Genomic DNA, 26,197 nt, shown 5'->3' with positions numbered 1-26,197 from the left:
AATCCCCTGGACCTGGTGGACTACATCCTAGGGTTCTAAAAGAGGTGGCTGCGGAGATAGTGGATACATTGGTTGTGATCTTCCAAAATTCCATAGATTCTGGAAAGGTCCCAATGGATTGGAAGGTAGCTAATGTAACCCACCTATTCAAGAAAGGAGGGAGAGAGAAAACAGGGAACTACAGGCCAGTTAGCCTGACATCAGTCATCGGGAAAATGCTGGAATCCATTGTTGAGGAAGTGGTATCAGGGCACTTAGAAAATCATAATATGGTTAGGCAGAGTCAACATGGTTTTATGAAAGGGAAATCATGTTTGACAAATTTATTAGAGTTTTTGAAGATGTATCTAGCAGGGTAGATAAAGAGGAACCAATGGATGTCGTTTTTTAAAAATTTGTTTGTGGGATGTGGGCTTCGCTGGCAAGGCCGGCATTTATTGCCCATCCCTAATTGCCCTTGAGCAGGTGGTGGTGAGCCGCCTTCTTGAACCGCTGCAGTCCGTGTGGTGAAGGTGCTCCCACAGTGCTGTTAGGGAGGGAGTTCCAGGATTTTGACCCAGCGACGATGAAGGATCGGCGATATATTTCCAAGTCAGGATGGTGTGTGACTTGGAGGGGAACTTGGAGGTGGTGGTGTTCTCATGCGCCTGCTGCCCTTGTCCTTTTAGGTGGAAGAGGTCGCGGGTTTGGGAGGTGCTGCCGAAGAAGCCTTGACGAGTTGCTGCAGTGCATCTTGTAGATGGTACACACTGCAGCCACGGTACGCCGGTGGTGGAGGGAGTGAATGTTTAAGGTGGTGGATGGGGTGCCAATCAAGCGGGCTGCTTTGTCCTGGATGGTGTCGAGCTTCTTGAGTGTTGTTGGAGCTGCACTTATCCAGGCAAGTGGAGAGTATTCCATCACACTCCTTACTTGTGCCTTGTAGATGGTGGAAAGGCTTTGGGGAGTCAGGAGGTGAGACACTCGCCGCACAATACCCAGCCTCTGACCTGCTCTTGTTGCCACAGTATTTATGTGGCTCCAGTTAAGTTTCTGATCAATGGTGACCCCCAGGATGTTGATGGTGGGGAATTCGGCGATGGTAATGCCGTTGAATGTCATGGGGAGGTGATTCGACTCTCGCTTGTTGAAGTCATTGCCTGGCACTTCTGTGGCGCGAATGTTACCTGCCACTTATCAGCCCAAGCCTGAACGTCGTCCAGGTCTTGTTGCATGTGGGCATGGACTGCTTCATTATCTGAGGAGTTGTGAATGGCGCTGAACACTGTGCAATCATCAGCGAACATCCCCATTTCTGACCTTATGTTGGAGGGAAGGTCATTGATGAAGCAGCTGAAGATGGTTGGGCCTAGGACACTGCAGCGATATCCTGGGGCTGTGATGATTGACCTTCAACCACCACAACCATCTTCCTTTGTGCTAGATATAACTCCACTGGAATTCAGCTCCTTTGTCCATGTTTGGATCAAGGCTGCAATGAGTTATGGAGCCGCGTGGTCTTGGCGGAACCCAAACTGAGCATCAGTGAGCAGGTTATTGGTGAGTAAGTGCCGCTTGATAGCACTGTCGATGGCACCTTCCATCACTTTGCTGATGATTGAGAGTAGACTGATGGGGCGGTAATTGGCCGGGTTGGATTTGTCCCGCTCTTTGTGGACAGGACATACCTGGGCAGTTTTCCACATTGTCAGATAGATGCCAGTGTTGTAGCTGTACTGGAACAGCTTGGCTAGAGGTGCGGCTAGTTCTGGAGCACAAGTCTTCAGCACGATAGCCAGGATGTTGTCAGGGCCCATAGCCTTTGCTGTATCCAGTGCGCTCAGCTGTTTCTTGATATGGTAGTGTATTTGGATTTCCAAAAGGCATTCAATAAGGTGCCACATAAAAGGTTGTTACACAAGATAAGGGCTCATGGGATTGGAGGTAATGTATTAGCATGGATAGAGGATTGGTTAACGGACAGAAAGCAGAGAGTAGGGATAAACAGGTCATTTTCAGATTGGCACGATGTAACTAGTGGGGTGCTGCAAGGATCAGTGCTTGGGCCTCAGCTATTTACAATCTATATTAATGACTTAGATGAAGGGACAGAGTGTAATGTATCCAAGTTTGCTGACGATACAAAGCTAGGTGGGAAATTAAGCTGTGAGGAGAACAGAAAGGGGGAAAAATTCAGTTGGTAGCACCACCCATTAGCGCTTTAAGAGGACGCTAAGTGGGGCGCAAAGCAACTAGCGCCCGGGCGCGGTGATATCTGCGCCTCTCGCGAAATTGACCGGACATTTTGCGGCGGCGCTAAACACTACCGTCACGATCTCCTGCGCCGGCAGATCATGACGTCAGTCGAGTGCGCAACGCCCCATTAGCGCCCCGGACCGGATATTGAGTGGCGCCCCCTGCCTTACCGCCTGCCGCTAGCAACGACAGGTTGAGGGGAGTGTTTTGCAGTCAGGAAGGGACTGGGGGAGCGCTATTTAAAGGCGACCGCTTCCTGCCTTTTTTTGTTGGTGACATTTTTGCACCACACATTCTGAGAGAGAGAGAGAGACTTCTGGAGAGATTCAATGCTGTGTGAAGGAGTTTTGGGTACTGAGCAGCACTTTGCAGGTTCATTTTGATTTGCCCTTCCTTGTATTGATTTAGAAGAGACTATGGGGGCTGCACTCTGAGCTCTTCCCCTGGGCCTCTCCATTGTTCTTTCCAGCAAATTTGATGTACAGGTCTCTCCAGGCCGAGATTCAAGGCTGCAATGAACAGGATGTGGATAGAGACCAAGATAAACCCTCCCCTTTAAGATAAAAACAGAAAATGCTGGAGAAACTCAGCAGGTCAAGCAGCATCTGTGAAGAGAGAAACAGAGTTAACGTTTCAGGTCGATGACCATTCGTCAGAACTCCCCTTTAAGAATTGCCCGGTGCCAGTGTGTCTGTGTTCCATTGCTGACTGACATCACATGAGCTTCGCCAGCGCTCTGAGGTAGCGTCCTCGGCCTTAGCACCTTAAGACAGGTGTGTAGCGCCTGATTGAGCGCTCCAATCACCTCCAGGGGCGATAAAAGCCAAGTTTGCTGTCGGAGGCAATAATTAGCACCAGGCGCTAAACTTTGCGCACGGCTGATAATGGCGCCCCAAACGCGGCGTTACTGAATTTTACCCCTTTAATGTTTCAGGTCGATGACCATTCTTCAGAACTCCCCTTTAAGAATTGGATGGTGCCAGTGTGTCTGTGTTCCATTGTTGACTGACATCACATGAGCTTCGCCAGCGCCTCGCTCCTCGGCCTTAGCGCCTTAAGAGAAGTGTGTAGCGCCTGATTTAGCGCTCCAATCACCTCCAGGGGCGATAAAAGCCAAGTTTGCTGTCGGAGGCGATAATTAGCGCCAGGCGCTAAACTTTACGCAATGCCAATAATGGGGCGCTACCGAATTTTTGCCCCAAAGAGTCTGCAAAGGGATATAGATAGACTGAGTGAGGGGGCAGTAAGGTGGCAGATGGAGTATAATGTGGGGAAATGTGAGGTTATTCACTTTGGTAGGAAAAATAGAAAAACAGAATACTTTTTAAATGGTGAGAAACTTTCAAATGTTGCTGTTCAGAGAGATTTGGGTGTCCTCGTACAGGAAACACAGAGGGGGAGAAATTGGGTGAGTAGCGCCACCTGTTAGCGCCTAAAGAGGCAGTCAGTGGCGATATTCAGCAGGGGCGCTAATGGTGGCGTTAGCCTTTTGCGCTGCGCCGCCACCGATGACGTCATCGGTGTGCGCAGCGCCCCATTCGCGCCCCGATCGCGATATTTGGTAGTGAACGCCGCTGTAGCGCCGTTCGCTACCTGCGCCCGGTTCACGGGGCCTTGCTGCGCCGGCAGAGGTGCAAGTTAAGGTGGAGGTGCGGGGCGGCCGCTTTTTCGGCGGCCGCCTGCCAGCACCTCCGTCCCCGGCCTCCTGTTCTCCCCCCGCGGCATTGCCGGCTGTTTCCCGAGAGCCCGGCACTTCTCCTCGGTGCCGGGCTCTTTTGCCAGCACTCGCGATCGGGGATCGCGCTGTTGCAGGCCCCTCCCCCTTAACAGTGGGAGGAAGGCCTGCAGTACCGCAGCGTGCCGTGCCGCAGCATGTGGCGCTGCGGCACGTAGCGCTGCGAAATTCACTTTCAGCGCCCTAAGAGGGACGCGGAGCGCCTCGAGCCGCGCCCCGTCTCCCTCTAGGGGCACTTCAACTGAATTTGCGGCGATCGCTAATGCGGCGATCACGGCGCAAATTCCAGCGCCCAGGCGAACTTTGCGCCGCTTGGGCGCCTCAGGCCAATTTCTAGGCCAGAAAGTTAGCATGCCGGTATAGCAAGCAATAAGGCAGACAAATGGCATGTTGACCTTTATTACTAGGGTGTTAGTACAAGAGTGAGGAAGTCTTGCTCCAATTGTACAGGGCCTTGGTGAGACCACACCTGGAGTACTGGGCACAGGTTTGGTCTCCTTGGAGGCGGTGCAACGAAGGTTCACTAGATTGATTCCTGGGATGAGAGGGCTGTCCAATGATGAGAGATTGTGTAGAATGGGCCGATACTCTCTGGAGTTTAGGAGAATGAGGTGTGATCTTATTGAAACATCTAAGATTCTGAGGGGGATTGATTGGAATGATGCTGAGATTGTTTCCCATTGTTGGAGAGTCTAGAACCAGGGGTCACAGTCTCAGGATAAAGGGTCGGCCTTTTAAGGCTGAAACAAGGATGAATTTCTTCACTCAGAGGGTGGTGAATCTTTGGAATTCTCTACCCCAGAGGGCTGTGGAGGCTCAGTCGTTGAGTATATTCAAGGCTGAGAAAGACTTTTGGACTCTAGGTGAATCAAGGGATATGGGGATCGGGCGGGAAAGTGGAGATGAGGTAGAAGATCAGCCATGATCTCATTGAATGGCGGAGCAGGCTCGAGGGGCCGAATGGCCGACTCCTGCTCCTAATTCTTATGTCCATGGGCAGAGTATCAAAGCTCCCACTGCACCTGCATCTTCAGCGTGGGCATTGGTTGTCCACCATCGATCAAAGCCCAGAACCTAATTCTTATGTTCTTAAGAGAGCCCCTCGGGATCAACCATCGTTTTCCCCCTTCAAAAGCAACAACTTGCATTTATATAGCGCCTTTAACCTAGTAAAACATCCCAAGGTGCTTCACAGGAGTGATTATCAAACAAAATTTGACACCGAGCCACATAAGGAGATATTAGGACAGGTGACCAAAAGCTTGGTCAAAGAGGTAGATTTTAAAGATTGTCTTAAAGGAGAGAGAGGCGGAGAGGTTTAGGGAGGGAATTCCAGAGCTTAGGGCCCAGGCAGCTGAAGGCACGGCCGCCAATGGCGGAGCGTTTAAAATCGGGGATACTCAAGAGGGCAGAATTAGAGGAGCGCAGAGATCTCGGGGAGGTTTAGGACTTGAGGAGGTTAAAGAGATCGGGAGGGGCGAGGCCACGGAGGGATTGGAAAACAATGGTGAGAATTTTAAATTCACAGTCACGTCTGTTACTGGTAAATCTACAGCACCAATGATACAGTGCTGGATCCTCACTGACTGAGCTGGGATTCACTGCAGGTCCCTCACTGACTGAGCTGGGATTCAGGGTTGGTCCCTCAGTGACTGAGCTGGGATTCAGGGCTGGTCCCTTACTGACTGAGCTGGGATTCAGGGCTGGTCCCTCACTGACTGAGCTGGGATTCAGGGCTGGTCCCTCACTGACTGAGCTGGGATTCAGGGCTGGTCCCTCACTGACTGAGCTGGGATTCAGGGCTGGTCCCTCAGTGACTGAGCTGGAATTCAGGGCCGGTCCCTCACTGACTGAGCTGGGATTTAGTGCAGGTCCCTCACTGACTGAGCTAGGATTCAGTGCTGGTCCCTCAGTGACTGAGCTGGGATTCAGGGCTGGTCCCTCACTGACTGAGCTGGGATTCAGTGCTGGTCCCTCAGTGACTGAGCTGGAATTCAGGGCCGGTCCCTCACTGACTGAGCTGGGATTCAGGGCTGGTCCCTCACTGACTGAGCTGTGTCCAGCCTCCACAGGAACATGATTGAATAGTGTCGGGGGAGGGGGGGCAGCAGTGGAGGGAGTTGAAGGTGATCATCTTGCGAACAGACCAGCCTCTCATCACTCATCGCGGGATAGCATTACTGAAAGTAACCCTTGAGAAATTTGAGCCCAAAATCCAGGCTGACAGACCAGTCCAGTGTGATGAAATATTCCATTCATCACTGCCTGTGACTGTGGTTGGTTTCAGGTTCCCCCTTACCATTGTATTGCCTGTGACTGTGGTTGGTTTCAGGTTTCTCCTCACCATTGTATTGTGTATTGGAATGTATGGAATGTGTTGTGTGTAGGGCTCCGCCCATACCTGGCCTCTATGTAAGCCAGCTCAGTCTGGCCTCACAGCCAGTACTGCAGACCTCCAGGGAAGATACCTCTCTCCACTGCGTGTTATCTTCTAAGTTAATAAAAGCCTTGTTTTGTTTCGCTAATATCGAGTCTCGGGATTATTGAGGCACATCAATTTTATTAACTTATTTTTCAACACAATGGATCAACTCCTGAAACCCGAACGTTTGGATTTGGATCAGCATGCTCCGGACGCATCAGCACGCTTCGGACACTGGTTTATGTGTATGGAATTCTTCCTGGACAATTCCGCAGCCGTCAAAGACGCTACGGACGCTGCGAGTATGAAACTCGGAATTCTGCGGAATTGGGTAAGCCATCGGGTTTACCCCCTCATCCAAGATGTCGACACGTACCTGGCCGCCTGCGACATCTTAAAGGCGCATTACCAGCAGCCTACGAATGAGGTGTATGCTAGGCATCTGCTCGCCACTCGCGCACAGCAACCTGGGGAATCGGTGGAGGAGTTCCTAGGCACCCTGAAAATGCTTGGCAAAGACTGCAAGTGCCGAGATGTAAAAGCCGCAGAGTACACCGACGAGCTTGTTCGCGATGCCTTTATCACAGGCCTCAGCTCCACTTACATCCGGCAAAGACTGCTGGAAAAAACGGGATTGGACCTGAAACAGGCTGCGGACACCGCGCGATCCCTGGATGTGGCCCAGAGAAACTCGGACGCCTACTCTTCAGCCCGCGCCGTCCACGCCACCACGTGTGCACCAAGGGCGCCGCCATCTTGGAAGGCATCTTCCCCGCCCGGCAGCCCGACACCGTCGGGGCCCTGCTCTCCCCCCAGAAGCCCTACGACAGCCGCGACGCGTCGGGGACCCAACTGCTACTTCTGCGGGCAGCCAAAGCACACCAGAAACCTGTGCCCGGCGAAAGGCACCACCTGCTTTAAGTGCGGTAAGAAGGGGCACTTTGGGAAGGTGTGCAGAGGGAACCCCGCTGGAAAACCAAAACCCGCCACCGCCGCGTGTGCGCCGTGGGAGCGGCCATCTTGGACGCCATCTTGCCCGACCTCGTGGGGTCCGCCATCTTGTGAGCAGACAGCGCGGACGCCATCTTGTCTCGATCAGGGCCCTACAGTGGCATCGGTCACAGTGGACCAGACCAGGCCCCACCCGCTATCCAAATCAATGGTGGACATCAAGGTAAACGGGTGCGGGGTTAAATGTTTAATTGACAGTGGAAGCACGGAGAGTTTTATCCACCCGGAACTGGCATGACAACTCTCCCTAAAGGTGGTCCCTACTCGGGGTACCATCTCTATGGCTGATAAAACCCAGACATCGACCATTCTGGGTTACTGCATGGTACAATTGTCCGTTAACGGGACTGTATACGATAATTTTAAAGTATTAATCATGAAGAATCTATGCGCGAGCATGATCTTGGGCCTGGATTTCCAGTGCAACCACCAAAGCATCACGCTCAAGTACGGTGGGTCCCAGCCGCCCCTCACAGTGTGCGGCCTGGCTACCCTGAAGGTAAAGCCGCCTTCGCTATTCGCGAACCTTACCCCTAACTGCCGGCCAATAGCGACCAAAAGCAGGAGGTACAGCTGGGAGGACAGGCGGTTTATCGCAACCGAGGTAGACAGGCTCCTGAAAGAGCGCATTATTGAATGCAGCAATAGCCCGTGGCGCGCCCAAGTGGTGGTGGTAAGGGGTAGCGAGAAGAAACGGATGGTGATCGACTATAGCCAAACGATCAACAGGTACACCCAACTAGACGCCTACCCGCTACCCCGCATATCAGAAATGGTGAACCAAATCGCCCAATACCGGGTGTTCTCCACCATCGACCTCAAGTCAGCGTACCACCAGCTCCCTATCAGACCAGAGGACTGCCCGTACACCGCCTTCGAGGCGAACGGACGCCTCTACCAATTCCTCAGAGTCCCCTTTGGGGTGACGAATGGGGTCTCGGTCTTCCAGAGGGAGATGGATCGCATGGTCGATGACCACCACTTGCAGGCAACCTTCCCCTACCTCGACAACGTCACCATCTGCGGTCACAACCAGCAGGATCACGACTCGAACCTCGAGAGGTTCCTGAAAACTGCACAAAAACTCAACCTCACCTACAACGAGGACAAGTGCGTTTTCAACACCACGCGCCTCTGCATACTAGGCAGCGTGGTGGAGAATGGGGAAATCGGACCAGACCCCGACCGATTGCGCCCCCTACGGGAGCTGCCCCTGCCCAACACTCCCAAAGCCCTGAAAAGGTGCCTGGGGTTATTTTCTTATTATTCCCAATGGGTCCCCAACTACTCCGACAAAGCCCGCCCCCTCTTGAAAGCATCCTCTTTTCCGCTCTCTGCTGAGGCCCACGCCGCCTTCAAAAGCATTAAGCAGGATATTGAGCGGGCCACGCTACAGGCAGTGGACGAGAACACTCCATTTCAAGTGGAAAGTGATGCGTCTGACTTTGCCTTGGCGGCCACCCTCAACCAGGCGGGGCGGCCCGTAGCTTTCTTCTCGAGGACCCTCCAAGGGCCCGAGATCAGACACTCCTCCGTGGAAAAGGAGGCCCAAGCCATCGTGGAGGCAGTGCGCCACTGGCGCCACTACCTAGCCGGCAAACGCTTCACCCTACTTACCGACCAGCGGTCGGTAGCGTTTATGTTCAATAATAAACAGAGGGGGAAGATCAAAAATGATAAGATTCTTAGGTGGCGGATCGAGCTCTCCACCTTCGAGTATGACATCATTTACCGGCCAGGGGCCCTTAACGAATCCCCAGATGCCCTCTCACGAGGGATGTGTGCCAGCGCCACCGGGGATCGGCTACAGATCCTCCACAACGACCTCTGCCACCCAGGGGTCACGCGGCTGTTCCACTTCATAAAGTCCCGCAACTTACCCTATTCGATTGAGGAAGTTCGGTCTCTGACCAGGAACTGCCGCACTTGCGCTGAGTGCAAGCCTCGGTTCTACCACCCTGATAGAGCCCACTTAATCAAAGCTACACGGCCCTTTGAGCGGCTCAGCTTAGATTTCAAGGGCCCCCTCCCGTCCGTCGACCGCAATGTTTACTTCCTGAACATTGTGGACGAATACTCCCGGTTCCCATTCGCCTTCCCCTGCCCAGACATGACTAGCGCCACGGTCATTAAATGCCTCAACAGCCTGTTCTGCCTGTTCGGTATGCCGAGCTACATCCACACGGATAGGGGGGCGTCCTTCATGAGTGAAGAGCTACGCCAGTACATGCTGTCCAGGGGTATCGCCACGAGCCGTACCACCAGCTACAACCCCCGGGGTAACGGTCAAGTGGAGCGAGAGAACGGGACAGTATGGAAAGCAGTCACTCTAGCTCTAAGGACCAAGGGCCTCCCTATCTCCCGCTGGCAGGAAGTCCTCTCAGATGTGCTCCATTCGATACGGTCGCTATTGTGTACTGCCACTAATGCCACGCCTCATGAACGAATGTTTAGCTTCCCCCGGAAATCCACCTCAGGCGTATCCATGCCGTCATGGCTCTCCACCCCGGGTCCGGTATTCGTGCGAAGGCATGTGAGGGGCCATAAGACGGACCCTCTCGTGGAGCCAGTGCACCTACTCCACGCCAACCCCCAATACGCGTATGTCCGGCACGCCGACGGAAGGGAGGACACCGTGTCAATAAAAGACGTCGCCCCAGCCGGTAACGACAACAACCACGGCAATAGCAGCAACAACGACCACAGCAACTCTTACCCACCCACTACTCTTTCATCACCCCCGGAAGAACATCGACCAACGGCACCCCCACCAACTACCCCTTCAACAACCCTGGTGGCACCTCCGGCAGAGACCCAGGAGGCCACCGGGGACACCCAGCCGACACCCGCGACACCACAACAGCCACGTCGGTCGCAGAGGACCACCAAACCCCCGAACAGACTAAATCTATAGAAGGGGTGAATGTGATGAAATATTCCATTCATCACTGCCTGTGACTGTGGTTGGTTTCAGGTTCCCCCTTACCATTGTATTGCCTGTGATTGTGGTTGGTTTCAGGTTTCTCCTCACCATTGTATTGTGTATTGGAATGTATGGAATGTGTTGTGTGTAGGGCTCCGCCCATACCTGGCCTCTATGTAAGCCAGCTCAGTCTGGCCTCACAGCCAGTACTGCAGACCTCCAGGGAAGATACCTCTCTCCACTGCGTGTTATCTTCTAAGTTAATAAAAGCCTTGTTTTGTTTCGCTAATATCGAGTCTCGGGATTATTGAGGCACATCATCCAGTACTGAGGGAGCGCTGCACTGTCGGAGGGGCAGTACTGAGGGAGCGTTGCACTGTTGGAGGGGCAGTACTGAGGGAGTGCTGCACTGTCGGAGGGTCAGTACTGAGGGAGCGCTGCACTGTCGGAGGGGCAGTACTGAGGGAGCGCTGCACTGTCGGAGGGGCAGTACTGAGGGAGCGCTGCACTGTCGGAGGGGCAGTACTGAGGGAGTGCTGCACTGTCGGAGGGGCAGTACTGAGAGCGCTGCACTGTCAGAGGGGCAGTACTGAGTGAGCGTTGCACCGTTGGAGGGGCAGTACTGAGGGAGTGCTGCACTGTTGGAGGGGCAGTACTGAGGGAGTGCTGCACTGTTGGAGGGGCAGTACTGAGGGAGCACTGCACTGTTGGAGGGGCAGTACTGAGGGAGTGCTGCACTGTTGGAGGGGCAGTACTGAGTGAGTGCTGCACTGTTAGAGGGGCAGTACTGAGGGAGTGCTGCACTGTTGGAGGGGCAGTACTGAGGGAGTGCTGCACTGTTGGAGGGGCAGTACTGAGGGAGCACTGCACTGTTGGCGGTGGTATCTTTCAAATGTGTTGTTATACTGAGGTCCCGTGTGCCCTCTCAGGTGGATGTAAAAGATCCCATTACACTATTTCAAAGAAGAGCAGGGAGAGTTCTCCTCGGTGTCCTGACCAGTATTTATCCCTCAACCAACATCACTAAAAAACAGATTATCTGGTCATTATCACATTGCTATTTGTGGGAACTTGCTGTACATAATTGGCTGCCGCGTTTCCCACATTACAACAGTGACTACACTTCAAAAACGACTTCATTGGCTGTGAAGCGCTTCGGGGCATCCTGAGGTAGTGAAAGGCGCTATAGAAATGCAAGTTCTTTTATGGCCTCAACAAACCTAACCCTACTGCGGCCCAGAAAACCACTGGACAAGCCTGCACGATTCTGTGGCCGATTGAAGGGGTAATTACCCCGTTAACCAAAGTGACACAGTTACTTCAGAGCCGCGTGCCTTCCCGATCAGTCCTGGGGTGGGGCGGAACTGAGGCAAACCCCTTACCTGCTCTAGTGCCGCCTACTTGAGCCAGTCGCAGCAGCCCCTTCTTCTTCAGGACGACACTGCTCCCGATGAGGAAGCTGGAGAAGATGGCCAAAGCCAGGCCGATATAAAAGTCGGGAGATCTCCCCGGTGGATCCAGCGCCAAAGACGCATTCAGGGGAGAGCTGTCAAGGTCCTTCACATGGACAATCTGGCACAAGGCCTCACAAGAAGTCGAAGGGCACACTAGTGTCACGTACGAACCTGCCGGGAGATCAGAGCATGGTTTAGAAAGCCGAATCGGAAAGGGTTTCTTTCACACCTCTTCCTTATTTGAAGAATTTCTTCCGCTCCCCCCCAGCCTAATCTTGTCCCTCCTCCCCTGGGTTCCGCGGGCGCAGGCTCCCTCAACATTTGGGCCACTCTTCACTTCTGTGATTGTGTCTGTTGGACTCTGCAAGGCATCACAGCTGAATCCTGTTCTCATCCAATCTCTGGTCATTTATCATAATGCGGTTTGTGGGATCATGCTGTGTGCAAATTGGTTGCCGTGTTTCCTACATTACAACAGTGACTACACTGCAAAAGTACTTCATTGGCTGTGAAGCGCTTTGGGACGTCCTGAGGTCATGAAGGGCGCTGTAGAAATGCGAGTCTTTCTATCTATTCATTCCTCAGATCCGTTAAACCAGGAGCAGTCATAGGAACAGGAGGAGGCCATTCGGCCCCTCGAGCCGGTTCCGCCATTCAATGTGAGCACGGCTGATCTGTGTCTTAACTCCATCCACCCCCCTTGGCTCCATATCCCTTAACACCCTGGGCTATCAAAAATCTATTGATCCCAGATTTGAAATTATGAGTTGAGCTCGCATCGACTGCTTCTTGTGGGAGCGAGTTCCACACTTCCACCACCCTTTGTGTGAAGAAGTGTTTCCTAACTTCTCTCCTGAATGGCCGGGCTCTGATTTTAAGGTTCTGTCCCCTTGTCCTAGACTCCCCCACCAGTGGAAAATAGTTTCTCTCTGTCTACCCCATCAATTCCTTTCAAAATCCTAAAAACCTCAATCAAATCACCCCTTAACCCTCTATATTCCAGGGACTACAAGCCTAGTTTATGCAATCTCTCCTCGTAATGTAACCCTTGGAGCCCTGGTATCAGTCTGGTGAATCTACGCTGCACTCCCTCCAAGGCCAATATATGCTTTCTAAGGTGTGGTGCCCAGAACTGTACACAGTGCTCCAGGTGTGGTCTAACCAGGGCTTTGTGTAGCTGCAAAACTTCTGCCCCTTTATATTCTAGACCTCCACTTATAAAGACTAACATTCCATTAGCCTTTTTGATTATTTTTTGTACCTGACCACTACACTTAACCTATCAATGTCTCTTCATAAGTATATGCTCCCATCTACACTAACTATTCCCGCTAAACCAGGGGCAGTCCCATTAAACTTGGAACAGTCCCATTAAACTTGGAACAGTCCCATTAAACCAGGAACAGTCCCATTAAATCAGGAGCAGTCCCATTAAACCAGGAACAGTCCCATTAAATCAGGAGCAGTCCCATTAAACCAGGTGCAGGTCCATTAAACCAGGAGCAGTCCCATTAAACCAGGAACAGTCCCATTAAATCAGGAGCAGTCCCATTAAACCAGGTGCAGGTCCATTAAACCAGGAGCAGTCCCATTAAATCAGGTGCAGTCCCATTAAACCAGGAGCAGTCCCATTAAACCAGGAACAGTCCCATTAAACCAGGAGCAGTCCCATTAAACCAGGAACAGTCCCATTAAATCAGGAGCAGTCCCATTAAACCAGGTGCAGGTCCATTAAACCAGGAGCAGTCCCATTAATCCATGAGCAGTCCCCATTAAACCAGGAGCAGTCCCATTAAACCAGGAGCAGTCCCCATTAAACCAGGAACAATCCCATTAAACCAGGAACAGTCCCGTTAAACCAGGAACAGTCCCATTAAACCAGGAACAGTCCCATTAAACCAGGAGCAGTCCCATTAAACCAGGAGCAGTCCCATTAAACCAGGAACAATCCCATTAAACCAGGAGCAGTCCCATTAAACCAGGAACAATCCCATTAAACCGGGGCAGTCCCATTAAACCAGGAGCAGTCCCCATTAAACCAGGAGCAGTCCCATTAAACCAGGAGCAATCCCCATTAAACCAGGAGCAGGCCCCGTTAAACCAGGAGCAGTCCCATTAAACCAGGAACAATCCCATTAAACCAGGAACAATCCCATTAAACTGGGGCAGTCCCATTAAACCAGGAGCAGTCCCATTAAACCAGGAGCAGTCCCCATTAAACCAGGAACAGCCCCCATTAAACCAGGAACAGTCCACATTAAACCAGGAGCAGTCCCATTAAACCAGGAACAGTCCCATTAAACAAGGAGCAGTCCCCATTAAACCAGGAGCAGTCCCATTAAACCAGGAACAGTCCCCATTATACCAGGAGCAGTCCCATTAAACCAGGAGCAGTCCCATTAAACCAGGAGCAGTCCCATTAAACCAGGAGCAGTCCCATTAAACCAGGAACAGTCCCCGTTAAACCAGGAACAGTCCCATTAAACCAGGAACAGTCCCATTAAACCAGGTGCAGTCCCATTAAACCAGGAGCAGTCCCATTAAACCAGGAACAGTCACATTAAACCAGGAGCAGTCCCATTAAACCAGGAGCAGTCCCATTAAACCAGGAGCAGGCCCATTAAACCAGGAACAGTCCCCATTAAACCAGGAGCAGTCCCATTAAACCAGGAACAGTCCCATTAAACCAGGAGCAGTCCCCATTAAACCAGGAGCAGTCCCATTAAACCAGGAACAGTCCCCGTTAAACCAGGAGCAGTCCCATTAAACCAGGAGCAGTCCCATTAAACCAGGAACAGTCCCCATTAAACCAGGAACAGTCCCATTAAACCAGGAGCAGTCCCCATTAAACCAGGAGCAGTCCCATTAAACCAGGAACAGTCCCCGTTAAACCAGGAGCAGTCCCATTAAACCAGGAGCAGTCCCATTAAACCAGGAACAGTCCCCATTAAACCAGGAGCAGTCCCATTAAACCAGGAACAGTCCCATTAAACCAGGAGCAGTCCCCGTTAAACCAGGAACAGTCCCATTAAACCAGGAGCAGTCCCATTAAACCAGGAACAGTCCCATTAAACCAGGAGCAGTCCCATTAAACCAGGAGCAGTCCCGTTAAACCAGGAGCAGCCCCCGTTAAACCAGGAACAGTCCCCATTAAACCAGGAGCAGTCCCATTAAACCAGGAACAGTCCCATTAAACCAGGAACAGTCCCCGTTAAACCAGGAACAGTCCCATTAAACCAGGAGCAGTCCCATTAAACCAGGAGCAGTCCCCGTTAAACCAGGAACAGTCCCATTAAACCAGGAACAGTCCCATTAAACCAGGAGCAGTCCTCGTTAAACCAGGAACAGTCCCATTAAACCAGGAACAGTCCCATTAAACCAGGAGCAGGCCCCGTTAAACCAGGAGTAGTCCCCATTAAACCAGGAACAGTCCCATTAAACCAGGAGCAGTCCCGTTAAACCAGGAGCAGCCCCCGTTAAACCAGGAACAGTCCCCATTAAACCAGGAGCAGTCCCATTAAACCAGGAACAGTCCCATTAAACCAGGAACAGTCCCCGTTAAACCAGGAACAGTCCCATTAAACCAGGAGCAGTCCCATTAAACCAGGAGCAGTCCGCATTAAACCAGGAACAGTCCCATTAAACCAGGAACAGTCCCATTAAACCAGGAGCAGTCCTCGTTAAACCAGGAACAGTCCCATTAAACCAGGAACAGTCCCATTAAACCAGGAACAGTCCCATTAAACCAGGAACAGTCCCATTAAACCAGGAGCAGGCCCCGTTAAACCAGGAGCAGGCCCCGTTAAACCAGGAGCAGTCCCCATTAAACCAGGAACAGTCCCATTAAACCAGGAACGGTCCCATTAAACCAGGAACAGTCCCATTAAACCAGGAGCAGTCCCCATTAAACCAGGAACAGTCCCCGTTAAACCAGGAGCAGTCCCATTAAACTAGGAACAGTCCCATTAAACCAGGAGCAGTCCCCGTTAAACCAGGAGCAGTCCCATTAAACCAGGAACAGTCCCATTAAACCAGGAGCAGTCCCATTAAACCAGGAACAGTCCCATTAAACCAGGAGCAGTCCCATTAAACCAGGAACAGTCCCATTTAACCAGGAGCAGGCCCTGTTATACCAGGAACAGTCCCCATTAAACCAGGAACAGTCCCATTAAACCAGGAGCAGCCCCCATTAAACCAGGAACAGTCCCATTAAACCAGGAGAAATGCCCGTTAATCCGGGAGCAGTCATGATCTGTTCACAAGAAAAATCCTTACTATTCCTGTCTTTATCCCTGAGTGGAATGTTTCTCCTGGTCCATCCGCAGCCCTGATCAGGGGCTCAATCCATCCAGTTAGTGCACTCTTAGCTTTATTGTCCCGTTTACATATCTCATTTTAATTATTCTAAAATGTTCCTTCAAAGTGATGTTTAGCGCTTTGCCTTTTCACAGCCCTTGACTGAACCCCTCCCCGAGCCTCTCTACATCACCCCGCCCACCCACCCAATCAGCCCTCCACCAAAGAGCATAAGAAATAGGAGCAGGAGGAGGCCATTCGGCCCGTCGAGCCCGTGCCGGCTCTCTGCAAGAGCACTTCAGCCAGTCCCACTCCCCCACCCTTTCCCCGGAGCCCTGTGAATTTCATTCCTTCAGGTACTTATCCAATTCCCTTTTGGAAGCCGTGATTGAATCTGCCTCCACCACCCTTTCAGGCAGGCATTCCAGATCCTAACCACTCACTGCGTAAAAAAGTTTTTCCTCATGTCGCCTTTGGCTCTTCTGCCAATCACCTTAAATCTGTGTCCTCTGGTTCTCGACCCTTCCGCCAATGGGAACAGTTTCTCTCTCTCTACTCTGTCCAGACCCCTCATGATTTTGAACACCTCTATCAAATCTCCTCTCAACCTTCTCTGCTCTAAGGAGAACAACCCCAGCTTCTCCAGTCTCTCCACGTAACTGAAGTCCCTCATCCCTGGAATCATTCTCGTAAATCTTTTCTGCACCTTCTCTAAGGCCTTCACATCCTTCCTAAAGTGCGGTGCCCAGAATTGGACACAATACTCTGCCATTCAATAAGATTAAGGCAGATCTTCGACTTCAACTCCACCTTCCTGCCCGATCTCCAAGTCCTTAATATCCAAAAATCTATCGATCTCAGCCTTGAATATACTCAGTGACGGAGACTCCCCAGCCCTCTGGGGTAGAGAAATCCAAAGATTCACCACCCTCTGAGTGAAGACATTCCTCCTCATCTCAGTCCTAAATGGCCGACCCTCCCCCGCCCAATCTTACCCCCTCCCCCACCCGCCCAATCTCCCCCCTCCCCCCACCCGCCCAATCTCACCCCCTCCCCCCACCCGCCCAATCTCCCCCCCCCGCCCAATCTCATCCCTCCCCCCACCCGCCCAATCTCATCCCTCCCCCCACCCGCCCAATCTCCCCCCCCGCCCAATCTCATCCCTCCCCCCACCCGCCCAATCTCACCCCTTCCCCCCACCCGCCCAATCTCCCCCCCGCCCAATCTCATCCCTCCCCCCACCCGCCCAATCTCACCCCCTCCCCCCACCCGCCCAATCTCCCCCCCGCCCAATCTCATCCCTCCCCCCACCCGCCCAATCTCACCCCCTCCCCCCACCCGCCCAATCTCCCCCCCTCCCCCCCGCCCAATCTCATCCCTCCCCCCACCCGCCCAATCTCACCCCCTCCCCCACCCAATCTCACCCCCTCCCCCACCCGCCCAATCTCACCCCTTCCCCCACCCGCCCAATCTCACCCCCTCCCCCCGCCCAATCTCATCCCTCCCCCCACCCGCCCAATCTCACCCCCTCCCCCTGCCCAATCTCCCCCCTCCCCCCACCCCAATCTCACCCCTCCCCCCACCCCCCCAATCTCACCCCTCCCCCCAATCTCACCCCCTTGCCCCATCTCACCCCTCCCCCCACCCCCCCATCTCACCCCCGCCCCCCCCCCCCCCCGCTCCTGTTCAATCTGTGATCTCAAACAGGAGATAAACAAAAAGTTTTGCTAAAATTGTTCAGGACGACCGAACGATCGCCTCAAGGTTCCAGCAGCTCAAAGTGTCGGTTGGAAGCGTGTCCCAGACAATTTCAACGACATAACTAACTGCTTTAAATCCAATTAACAAAGATCTGGAAAAGCAAAAGCCAATAAAAGCAGTGAAGAGAAGTTTGAAAGGGCAGAGATGGAGTTCCCCCTGCCTGGGTCTGCTCCACTCAGGATCTGTCCCAGGACAGTAACCAGCAGGTCACTCCCCCACCCCACCCCAGCCCACTCAAACTTGACCAAACTTTCCCCACCGCTGGCTTATCTTATCTGACCCGAGATTGACATCGCGTTTCTACGAGCTTTTGCGTGACTTGCTGAACTCACCCTCCGAGCAGTTGTGCTCTGCCATTACGATGGCCTCTTGCATCGATTAAAACCTTCGCACAGCTTCTGATTAAAACAATAAGACGGGGCGAGCCGGGCTGGATGCAGCCTGGGCTTTGTCTCCGGGAGCTGGTGTGTGAGGTCGGTCGGTGCTTTGCTCCGGCACCTGCCCAGAGAACCACCCCCTTAGTTGGTGTGTCACAATCTGCCTCCTTAAAGGAACATGATCCCCTCCTGCTGACACTCGGTGCCGCAGCATCAAATTTCTCTCGACTGGTTCTGCAACTTGCTCCCTCGATCATGCCCTGGGCAAAGTCAACCTTCCTCTGCCAAAACTGTGAAACTGAGACAACAGCGCGAAAGGTGGCTGTGGAGCTTGTCCTGAAGTTGAAATCTCTGGCTCGGCCTGGTATGAGGAGCAAAAAATACAGAAGAAGGCTTGAAAACTGCTTCATTGGAACAACTCAAATTACAGGGCGATAGGATAGAAAGTGTTTCACATAATGAAAGGATGGGACAGGGTAGATAGAAGCTGACTGGTTTCAGTAATTGACGGGGCCAGAGATACAAGATTAAATGTAAGAGAATTTTAAGGCAATTGACAAAAAAACCAGAGGGGAGATGATTTTTTTATTAACACAGCGAGCTGTTGTGATCTGGAATGCGCTGCCTGAAAGGGCGGTGGAAGCAGATTCAACAGTAACTTTCAAAAGGGAATTAGATAAATACTTGAAGGGGAAAAATTCACAGGGCTGTGGGGAAAGAGCAGGGGGGAGTGGGACTGATTGGAGAGCTCGTTCAAAGAGCCGGCACAGGCACGATGGGCCGAATGGCCTCCTCCTGGGCTGTGTCATTCTGTAATTCTATGATTTAAACAGCGCCTCGATTTCAAAATTCTCATCCTTGTTTTCAAATCCCTCCAGGGCCTCGCCCCTCCCTATCTCTGTAACCTCCTCCAGCCCCACAACCTCCCCGAGATATCAGTGCTCCTCCAATTCTGCCCTCTTGAGGATCCTAGATTATAATCGCTCAACCTCTGGAATTCACTGCCTAAACCTCTCCGCCTCTCTCTCCTCCTTTAAGACGCTCCTTAAAACCCACCTCTTTGACCAAGCTTTTGGTCACCTGCCCTAATTTATCCTTATGTGGCTTGGTGAAAATTTCTTGTCTTAAAATACTCCTGTGCAGCGCCTTGGGATGTTTTACTATGTTAAAGGCGCTATATAAATACAAGTTGTTGTTGATTTAGCACAGAGGGCAGCAGAAACTTCTTCACACACAGAGCTGCGAGGCTGTGGAATTCACTCCCACGATTCGTGGGTGAGGCGGAAACTATGTCAACATTCAAGGTTAGACTGGATAAGGAATTGGTACCAGCCAAACCCTGGCCACTCAACCAACTGGCCAACTGTGACACTGAGCTCTGTCTTACCACCACCTCTCTCAACCCCTCCACTGTCTCTGATTTGTCACCAGTATTGGATGAGCAGAAATTTCCTCCAACTCAATATTGGAATGACTGAAGCCATTGTCTTTGGTCCTCGCCACAAACTCCTGGCCACCGTTTCCATCTCTGGCAACTGTCTGAAGCGGAGCCAGACCGCTCGCAACCTTGGTGTTGTGCCTGACCCCGAGCTGAGCTTCCGACCACATACCCGCGCCCGTCACCAAGACTGCCTACTTCCACCTCCGTAACATCGCCCGACTCAGACCCTGCCTCAGCTCACCTGCTGCTGAAACCCTCATCCACGCCTGTTAGCTCTAGACTGGACTATTCCAACACTCTCCTGGCCTCCCATCCACCCTCCATAAACTTGTGCTCATCCAAAACCCTGCTGCCCCGTGTCCTAACTCGCACCCAGTCCCGTTCACCCATCACCCCCTGTGCTCACTGCCCCGTGTCCTAACTCACACCAAGTCCCGTTCACCCATCACCCCCAGTGCTCACTGCCCCGTGTCCTAACTCACACCCAGTCCCGTTCACCCATCACCCCCTGTGCTCACTGCCCCATGTCCTAACTCGCACCAAGTCCCGTTCACCCATCACCACCTGTGCTCGCTGACCGACATTGGCTCCCGGTCAGACAACGCCTCGATTTCAAAATTCTCATCCTTTTCAAATCCCTTCGTGGCCTCGCCCCCTCCCTATCTCTGTAACCTCCTCCAGCCCCACAACCCCACCCCCCGAGATCTCTGCGCTCTTCTAATTCTGCCCTCTCGAGCATCCCTGATTATAATCACTCCACCATTGGCGGCAGTGCCTTCAGCTGCCTGGGCCCCAAGCTCTGGAATTCCCTCCCGAAACCTCTCCGCCTCTCTACCTCTCTCTCCTCCTGTAAGATGTTCCTTAAAACCTACCTCTTTGACCAAGCTTTTGTTCTTTGTCCTGTTAGCTCTTACTGTGGCAAGGTCTCAAATTTCTGTTTGATAATCGCTCCTGTGTGTTATGTTCATTAATAAATAGACATTCTTATTATGAACACAGCTAGCTTTTGCTAGACCTTTTATTGAGCACATGTGGACTAGGTACAGTATCTGTAGAGGCTTCCATCTTGACTGCTGCCTTGTGGGTAGCCTAGTGCCTCATGGGTAATGTAGTCTTAATATACATACAGCTGGGTAGTGTAGTCTTATACATACAGCTATATACAGCTCTACTGCTCCACCTAGTGTCCACTATAGAATGACATGTTATTGATCATTACACTGTGAAGCGCCTTGGAACATTTTGCTATGTTAAAGGTGCTATATAAATGCAAGTTGTTGAGTTTGGGCACTGGGGAGTTCACAGACGTGCCTGGTCCTGACCTCAGACACACAAGTCTATCACGGGTCACTGGGCCGTGAGGAGGAGTGAGACCACAGTTTGAGATAAACTAACAGAATGCGGCCCAGGACCAGACATTGCTGCAGTGTCGGCACTCGATGGTGACAGGGTAAAGGCAGGGGGTGAAAATGGAACAGGATTCTCTACCACAGAGGGCGGTGGAGGCCAGTTCATTAAATATATTCAAGAAGGAGTTGGATATATTTCTTAAGGCTAAAGGGATCAAGGGATATGGGGAGAAGGCAGGGACAGGGTACTGAATTTGGATGATCAGCCATGATCTCATTGAATGGCGGAGCAGGCTCGAGGGGCCGAATGGCCTACTCCTGCTCCTATCTTCTATGTTTCTATGTTAGGATCACACTGCTGATGGCTGACCAACCTCTTCCGCCTCTCCCAGCCTCTAGTCAGATAACTCACTGGCACTCACTGCGCTGTCCGAGCTCAGACTTGCAATGATAAAGCGACTTTCACATCCTCAGGACGTCCCAAAGCACTTCGCAACCATTGTTGTTTTGCAGGTGGGTGCACAGCAAGATCCCACATACAGCAATGTGGTCAATAGTTCAGTTCACCATATTTTTCTGTTGGTTGAGGGATAAATATTGGCCGGAACTCCTTGGCTCTTCATTCAATAGTCCCGCAGGAATGTTTACATCTACCCGAGAGGGAAGACAGGGCCTTGGTTTAATGTCTTATCCAAAAGGCGTCACCTCCGACAGTGCGGTGCTCCCTCTGTACTGCCCCTCCGACAGTGCAGTGCTCCCTCAGTACTACCCCTCCGACAGTGCAGTGCTCCCTCTGTACTGCCCCTCCGACAGTGCAGTGCTCCCTCAGTACTGCCCCTCCGACAGTGCAGCACTCCTTCAGTACTGCCGCTCCAACACTGTGGCGCTCCCTCAGTACTGCCCCTCCGACAGTGCGGCGCTCCCTCAGTACTGTCCCTCCGACAGTGCGGTGCTCCCTCAGTACTGCCCCTCCGACAGTGCAGCGCTCCCTCAGTACTGCCCCTCCGACAGTGCAGCACACCCTCAATACTGCCCCTCCGACAGTGCGGCGCTCCCTCAGTACTGCCCCTCCGACAGTGCGGTGCTCCCTCAGTACTGCCCCTCCGCCAGTGCGGCGCTCCCTCAGTACTGCCCCTCCGATAGTACAACACCTCCTCAGTACTGCCCCTCCGACAGTGCAGTGCTCCCTCAGTACTGCCCCTCCGACAGTGCAGCACTCCTTCAGTACTGCCCCTCCAACACTGTGGCGCTCCCTCAGTACTGCCCCTCCGACAGTGCGGCGCTCCCTCAGTACTGTACCTCCGACAGTGCGGTGCTCCCTCAGTACTGCCCCTCCGACAGTGCAGCGCTCCCTCAGTACTGCCCCTCCGACAGTGCAGCACACCCTCAATACTGCCCCTCTGACAGTGCGGCGCTCGCTCAGTACTGCCCCTCCGACAGTGCGGTGCTCCCTCAGTACTGCCCCTCCGACAGTGCGGCGCTCCCTCAGTACTGCTCCTCTGACAGTACAACACCTCCTCAGTACTGCCCCTCCGACAGTGCAGCATTCCCTCAGTACTGCCCCTCCAACAGTGCAACGCTCCCTCAGTACTGCCCCTCCGACAGTGCAGCGCTCCCTCAGTACTTTCCCTCCAACAGTACAACACCCCCTCAGTACTGCCCCTCCGACATTCCCTCAGTACTGTCCCTCCGACAGTGCGGAGCTCCCTCAGTACTGCCCCTCCAACAGTGCGGCGCTCCCTCAGTACTGGCCCTCCGACAGTGCAGCACTCCCTCAGTACTGCCCCTCCGACATTCCCTCAGTACTGCCCCTCCGACATTCCCTCAGTACTGCCCCTCCGACAGTGCGGCGCTCCCTCAGTACTGGCCCTCCGACAGTGCAGCACTCCCTCCGTACTGCCCCTCCGACATTCCCTCAGTACTGCCCCTCCGACAGTGCAGCGCTCCCTCAGTACTGCACTGGGGGTGTCAAAGTGGCTTTTGTGCTCAAGTCTCTGGAGTGGGGTTTGAACGCACTATCTCTGACTCGGAGGTGGGGGGGACGGGTGCTGCCCAATGAGCCAAGCTGATGGTTTTGTCATGCTGGCCCCCCACTCCCTATAGGGTTGGAGGCAGAGAAAACCGGAAGTGATTATTTTTCAATGTTCGAGGCTGACGTGGAAGATGGAGTGAAGATGGATACGCCTCCTGGGACCTACACTGGGACAGCAGCAACACTTTCCAAAGCAATTCTGGGATATAAACAAGATGGGGCTGTACTCATCTGGAGCAAAGAGCAGATATCCGGGATTGGTGAGGTCAGAACACCACTCAGTACACAGGGTACAGGGCTCTGGGGAAAGATTGTGCAGTAAACAGACTGTCACAGCCTGAGTGTTGGTGTCAGCTGCTGCTCCTGTCTCCCAGTACCAGGTGTTAACAAGCTGACTGTACTGAGGCCCGTCCTCATGCCCAATCGATAGACACTTGAAGAGCTCGTGGGACAAATACAAGGGGAATAAAGATCCGGAAACACACAGCAGGTCAGACAGCGTCTGCGGAGAGGACGGTGGAGATCACCTTTCATCTCAACTGAAAACTGAAAGATAAATAAATGCTCGGTTCTCCCCAGTACAGAGGAGACTGCACTGTCTGCAGCAGATACAGGAGACACTTTACTCCCATTCCCATTCTCAGTGCCCAGTGACGCGTCACTTTAATCCCAATCCCATTCCCATTCTCAGTGCCCAGTGACTCATCGCTGTTCCAAATCCATTCCCATTCTCAGTGCCCAGTGACTCATCGCTGTTCCCAATCCCATTCCCACTCTCAGTGCCCAGTGACTCATCGCTGTTTCCAATCCCATTCCCACTCTCAGTGCCCAGTGACTCATCGCTGTTCCCAATCCCAATCCCAATCCCATTCCCACTCTCAGTGCCCAGTGACTCATCGCTGTTCCCAATCCCATTCCCACTCTCAGTGCCCAGTGAAACATCGCTGTTCCCAATCCCATTCCCACTCTCAGTGCCCAGTGACTCATTGCTGTTCCCAATCCCATTCCCATTCCCGTTCTCAGTGCCCAGTGACGCATCATTTTAATCTCAATCCCATTCCCACTCTCAGTGCCCAGTAACTCAACGCTATTCCCAATCCCATTCCCACAGTGCCAAGCTTGATGCGAGCCTCTGACCTTTCCTCTGGGAACTCTGCAACCCATGGTCTGAACACGGACCTGTTTGGTCTTGTATAAATGCCCAAGTGGAACCGTCTCCTCACTGCAACTTTTAAACTGGTTCAGGACTCGGGCTTCGTGTTGAATTATCCTTTCTCTGTTACTGAGCATGTTGGTCGAAAGGTGCAACCGTGATGTTAAGAGAGTGTGAGTTTGTGTGAGTGTGAGTGTTGTGGTGCCAGGACCGAGACAGGAGAGGCCGGCAGAGTCTCAGCTGTGGCTCAGTGGGTAACACTCTCGCCTCCGAGTCAGGAAACGGTGGGTTCAAGTCCCACACCAGAGACTCGAGCACAAAAAATCTAGGTTGACACTCCAGTGCAGTACTGAGGGAGTGCTGCACTGTCGGTGGGGCAGTACTGAGGGAGCGCTGCACTGTCGGTGGGGCAGTACTGAGGGAGCGCTGCACTGTCGGTGGGGCAGTACTGAGGGAGCGCTGCACTGTCGGTGGGGCAGTACTGAGGGAGCGCTGCACTGTCGGAGGGGCAGTACTGAGGGAGCGCCGCACTGTCGGAGGGGCAGTACTGAGGGAGCGCCGCACTGTCTGAGGGGCAGTACTGAGGGAGTGCTGCACTGTCGGAGATGCAGTTCTGAGGGAGCACCGCACTGTCAGAGGGGCAGTACTGAAGGAGCGCCGCACTGTCCGAGGGGCAGTACTGAGGGAGCGCTGCACTGTTGGAGGGTCAGTACTGAGGGAGTGCTGCATTGTCGGAGGGGCAGTACTGAGGGAGTGCTGCACTGTCGGAGGGGCAGTACTGAGGGAGCACCGCACTGTCAGAGGGGCAGTACTGAGGGAGCGCCGCACTGTCGGAGGGGCGGTACTGAGGGAGTGCTGCACTGTCGGAGAGACAATTCTGAGGGAGCACCGCACTGTCAGAGGGGCAGTACTGAAGGAGCGGTGCACTGTCGGAGGGGCAGTACTGAGGGAGCGATGCACTGTCGGAGGGGCAGTACTGAGGGAGCGGTGCACTGTCGGAGGGGCAGTACTGAGGGAGCGATGCACTGTCGGAGGGGCAGTCCTGAGGGAGCGCTGCACTGTCGGAGGGGCAGTACTGAGGGAGCACCGCACTGTCAGAGGGGCAGTACTGAGGGAGAGCAGCACTGTCGGAGGGTCAGTACTGAGGGAGCGGTGCACTGTCGGAGGGGCAGTACTGAGGGAGCGATGCACTGTCGGAGGGGCAGTCCTGAGGGAGCGCTGCACTGTCGGAGGGGCAGTACTGAGGGAGCGCCGCACTGTCGGAGGGGCAGTACTGAGGGAGCGCCGCACTGTCGGAGGGGCTGTACTGAGGGAGCGCCGCACTGTCCAAGGGGCAGTACTGAGGGAGCGCTGCACTGTCGGAGGGGCAGTACTGAGGGAGCGCTGCATTGTGGGAGGGGCAGTACTGAGGGAGTGCTGCACTGTCGGAGGGGCAGTACTGAGGGAGTGCTGCACTGTCGGAGATGCAGTTCTGAGGGAGCACCGCACTGTCAGAGGGGCAGTACTGAAGGAGCGCCGCACTGTCCGAGGGGCAGTACTGAGGGAGCGCTGCACTGTCGGAGGGGCAGTACTGAGGGAGCGCCGCAGTGTCGGAGGGGCAGTACTGAGGGAGCGCCGCACTGTTGGAGGGGCAGTACTGAGGGAGCACCGCACTGTCGGAGGGGCAGTACTGAGGGAGCGCCGCAGTGTCGGAGGGGCAGCACTGAGGGAGCGCCGCACTGTCAGAGGGGTGGAACTGAGGGAGTGCTGCACTGTCGGAGGGGCAATTCTGAGGGAGCACCGCAGTGTCAGAGGGGCAGTACTGAGGGAGCGCCGCAGTGTCCGAGGGGCAGTACTGAGGGAGCGCTGCACTGTCGGAGGGGCAGTACTGAGGGAGTGCTGCATTGTCGGAGGGGCAGTACTGAGGGAGCACCGCACTGTCAGAGGGGCAGTACTGAGGGAGCGCCGCACTGTCGGAGGGGCGGTACTGAGGGAGTGCTGCACTGTCGGAGAGGCAATTCTGAGGGAG

At 53.5% G+C, this 26,197-nt stretch overlaps 1 protein-coding gene across 1 annotated transcript in view; it reads right to left on the bottom strand.

Annotated features, from left to right (window-relative positions):
- LOC147114398 (magnesium transporter NIPA2-like) overlaps positions 1-18,194 on the bottom strand; it is a 48,226-nt gene extending 30,032 nt beyond the window's left edge. Inside the window, exons 1-2 of the mRNA XM_085996202.1 lie at positions 18,170-18,194; positions 11,709-11,951 (exon numbers count right to left, since the gene is read on the bottom strand). Coding sequence (XP_085852328.1) covers positions 11,709-11,951; positions 18,170-18,194 — 268 coding nt within the window. The remainder of the gene's footprint in view (positions 1-11,708; positions 11,952-18,169) is intronic.
- Between the last annotated feature and the right edge of the window lie 8,003 nt (positions 18,195-26,197).

Source organism: Somniosus microcephalus, chromosome 8 (assembly GCF_052327205.1).
Source record: "Somniosus microcephalus isolate GS21.2 chromosome 8, FLI_Smic_1.0, whole genome shotgun sequence".
Taxonomy (NCBI): Eukaryota; Metazoa; Chordata; class Chondrichthyes; order Squaliformes; family Somniosidae; genus Somniosus; species Somniosus microcephalus.
The sequence above is the reverse complement of the archived record's forward strand: the minus strand, read 5'-3'. Positions and strand labels throughout refer to the sequence as shown.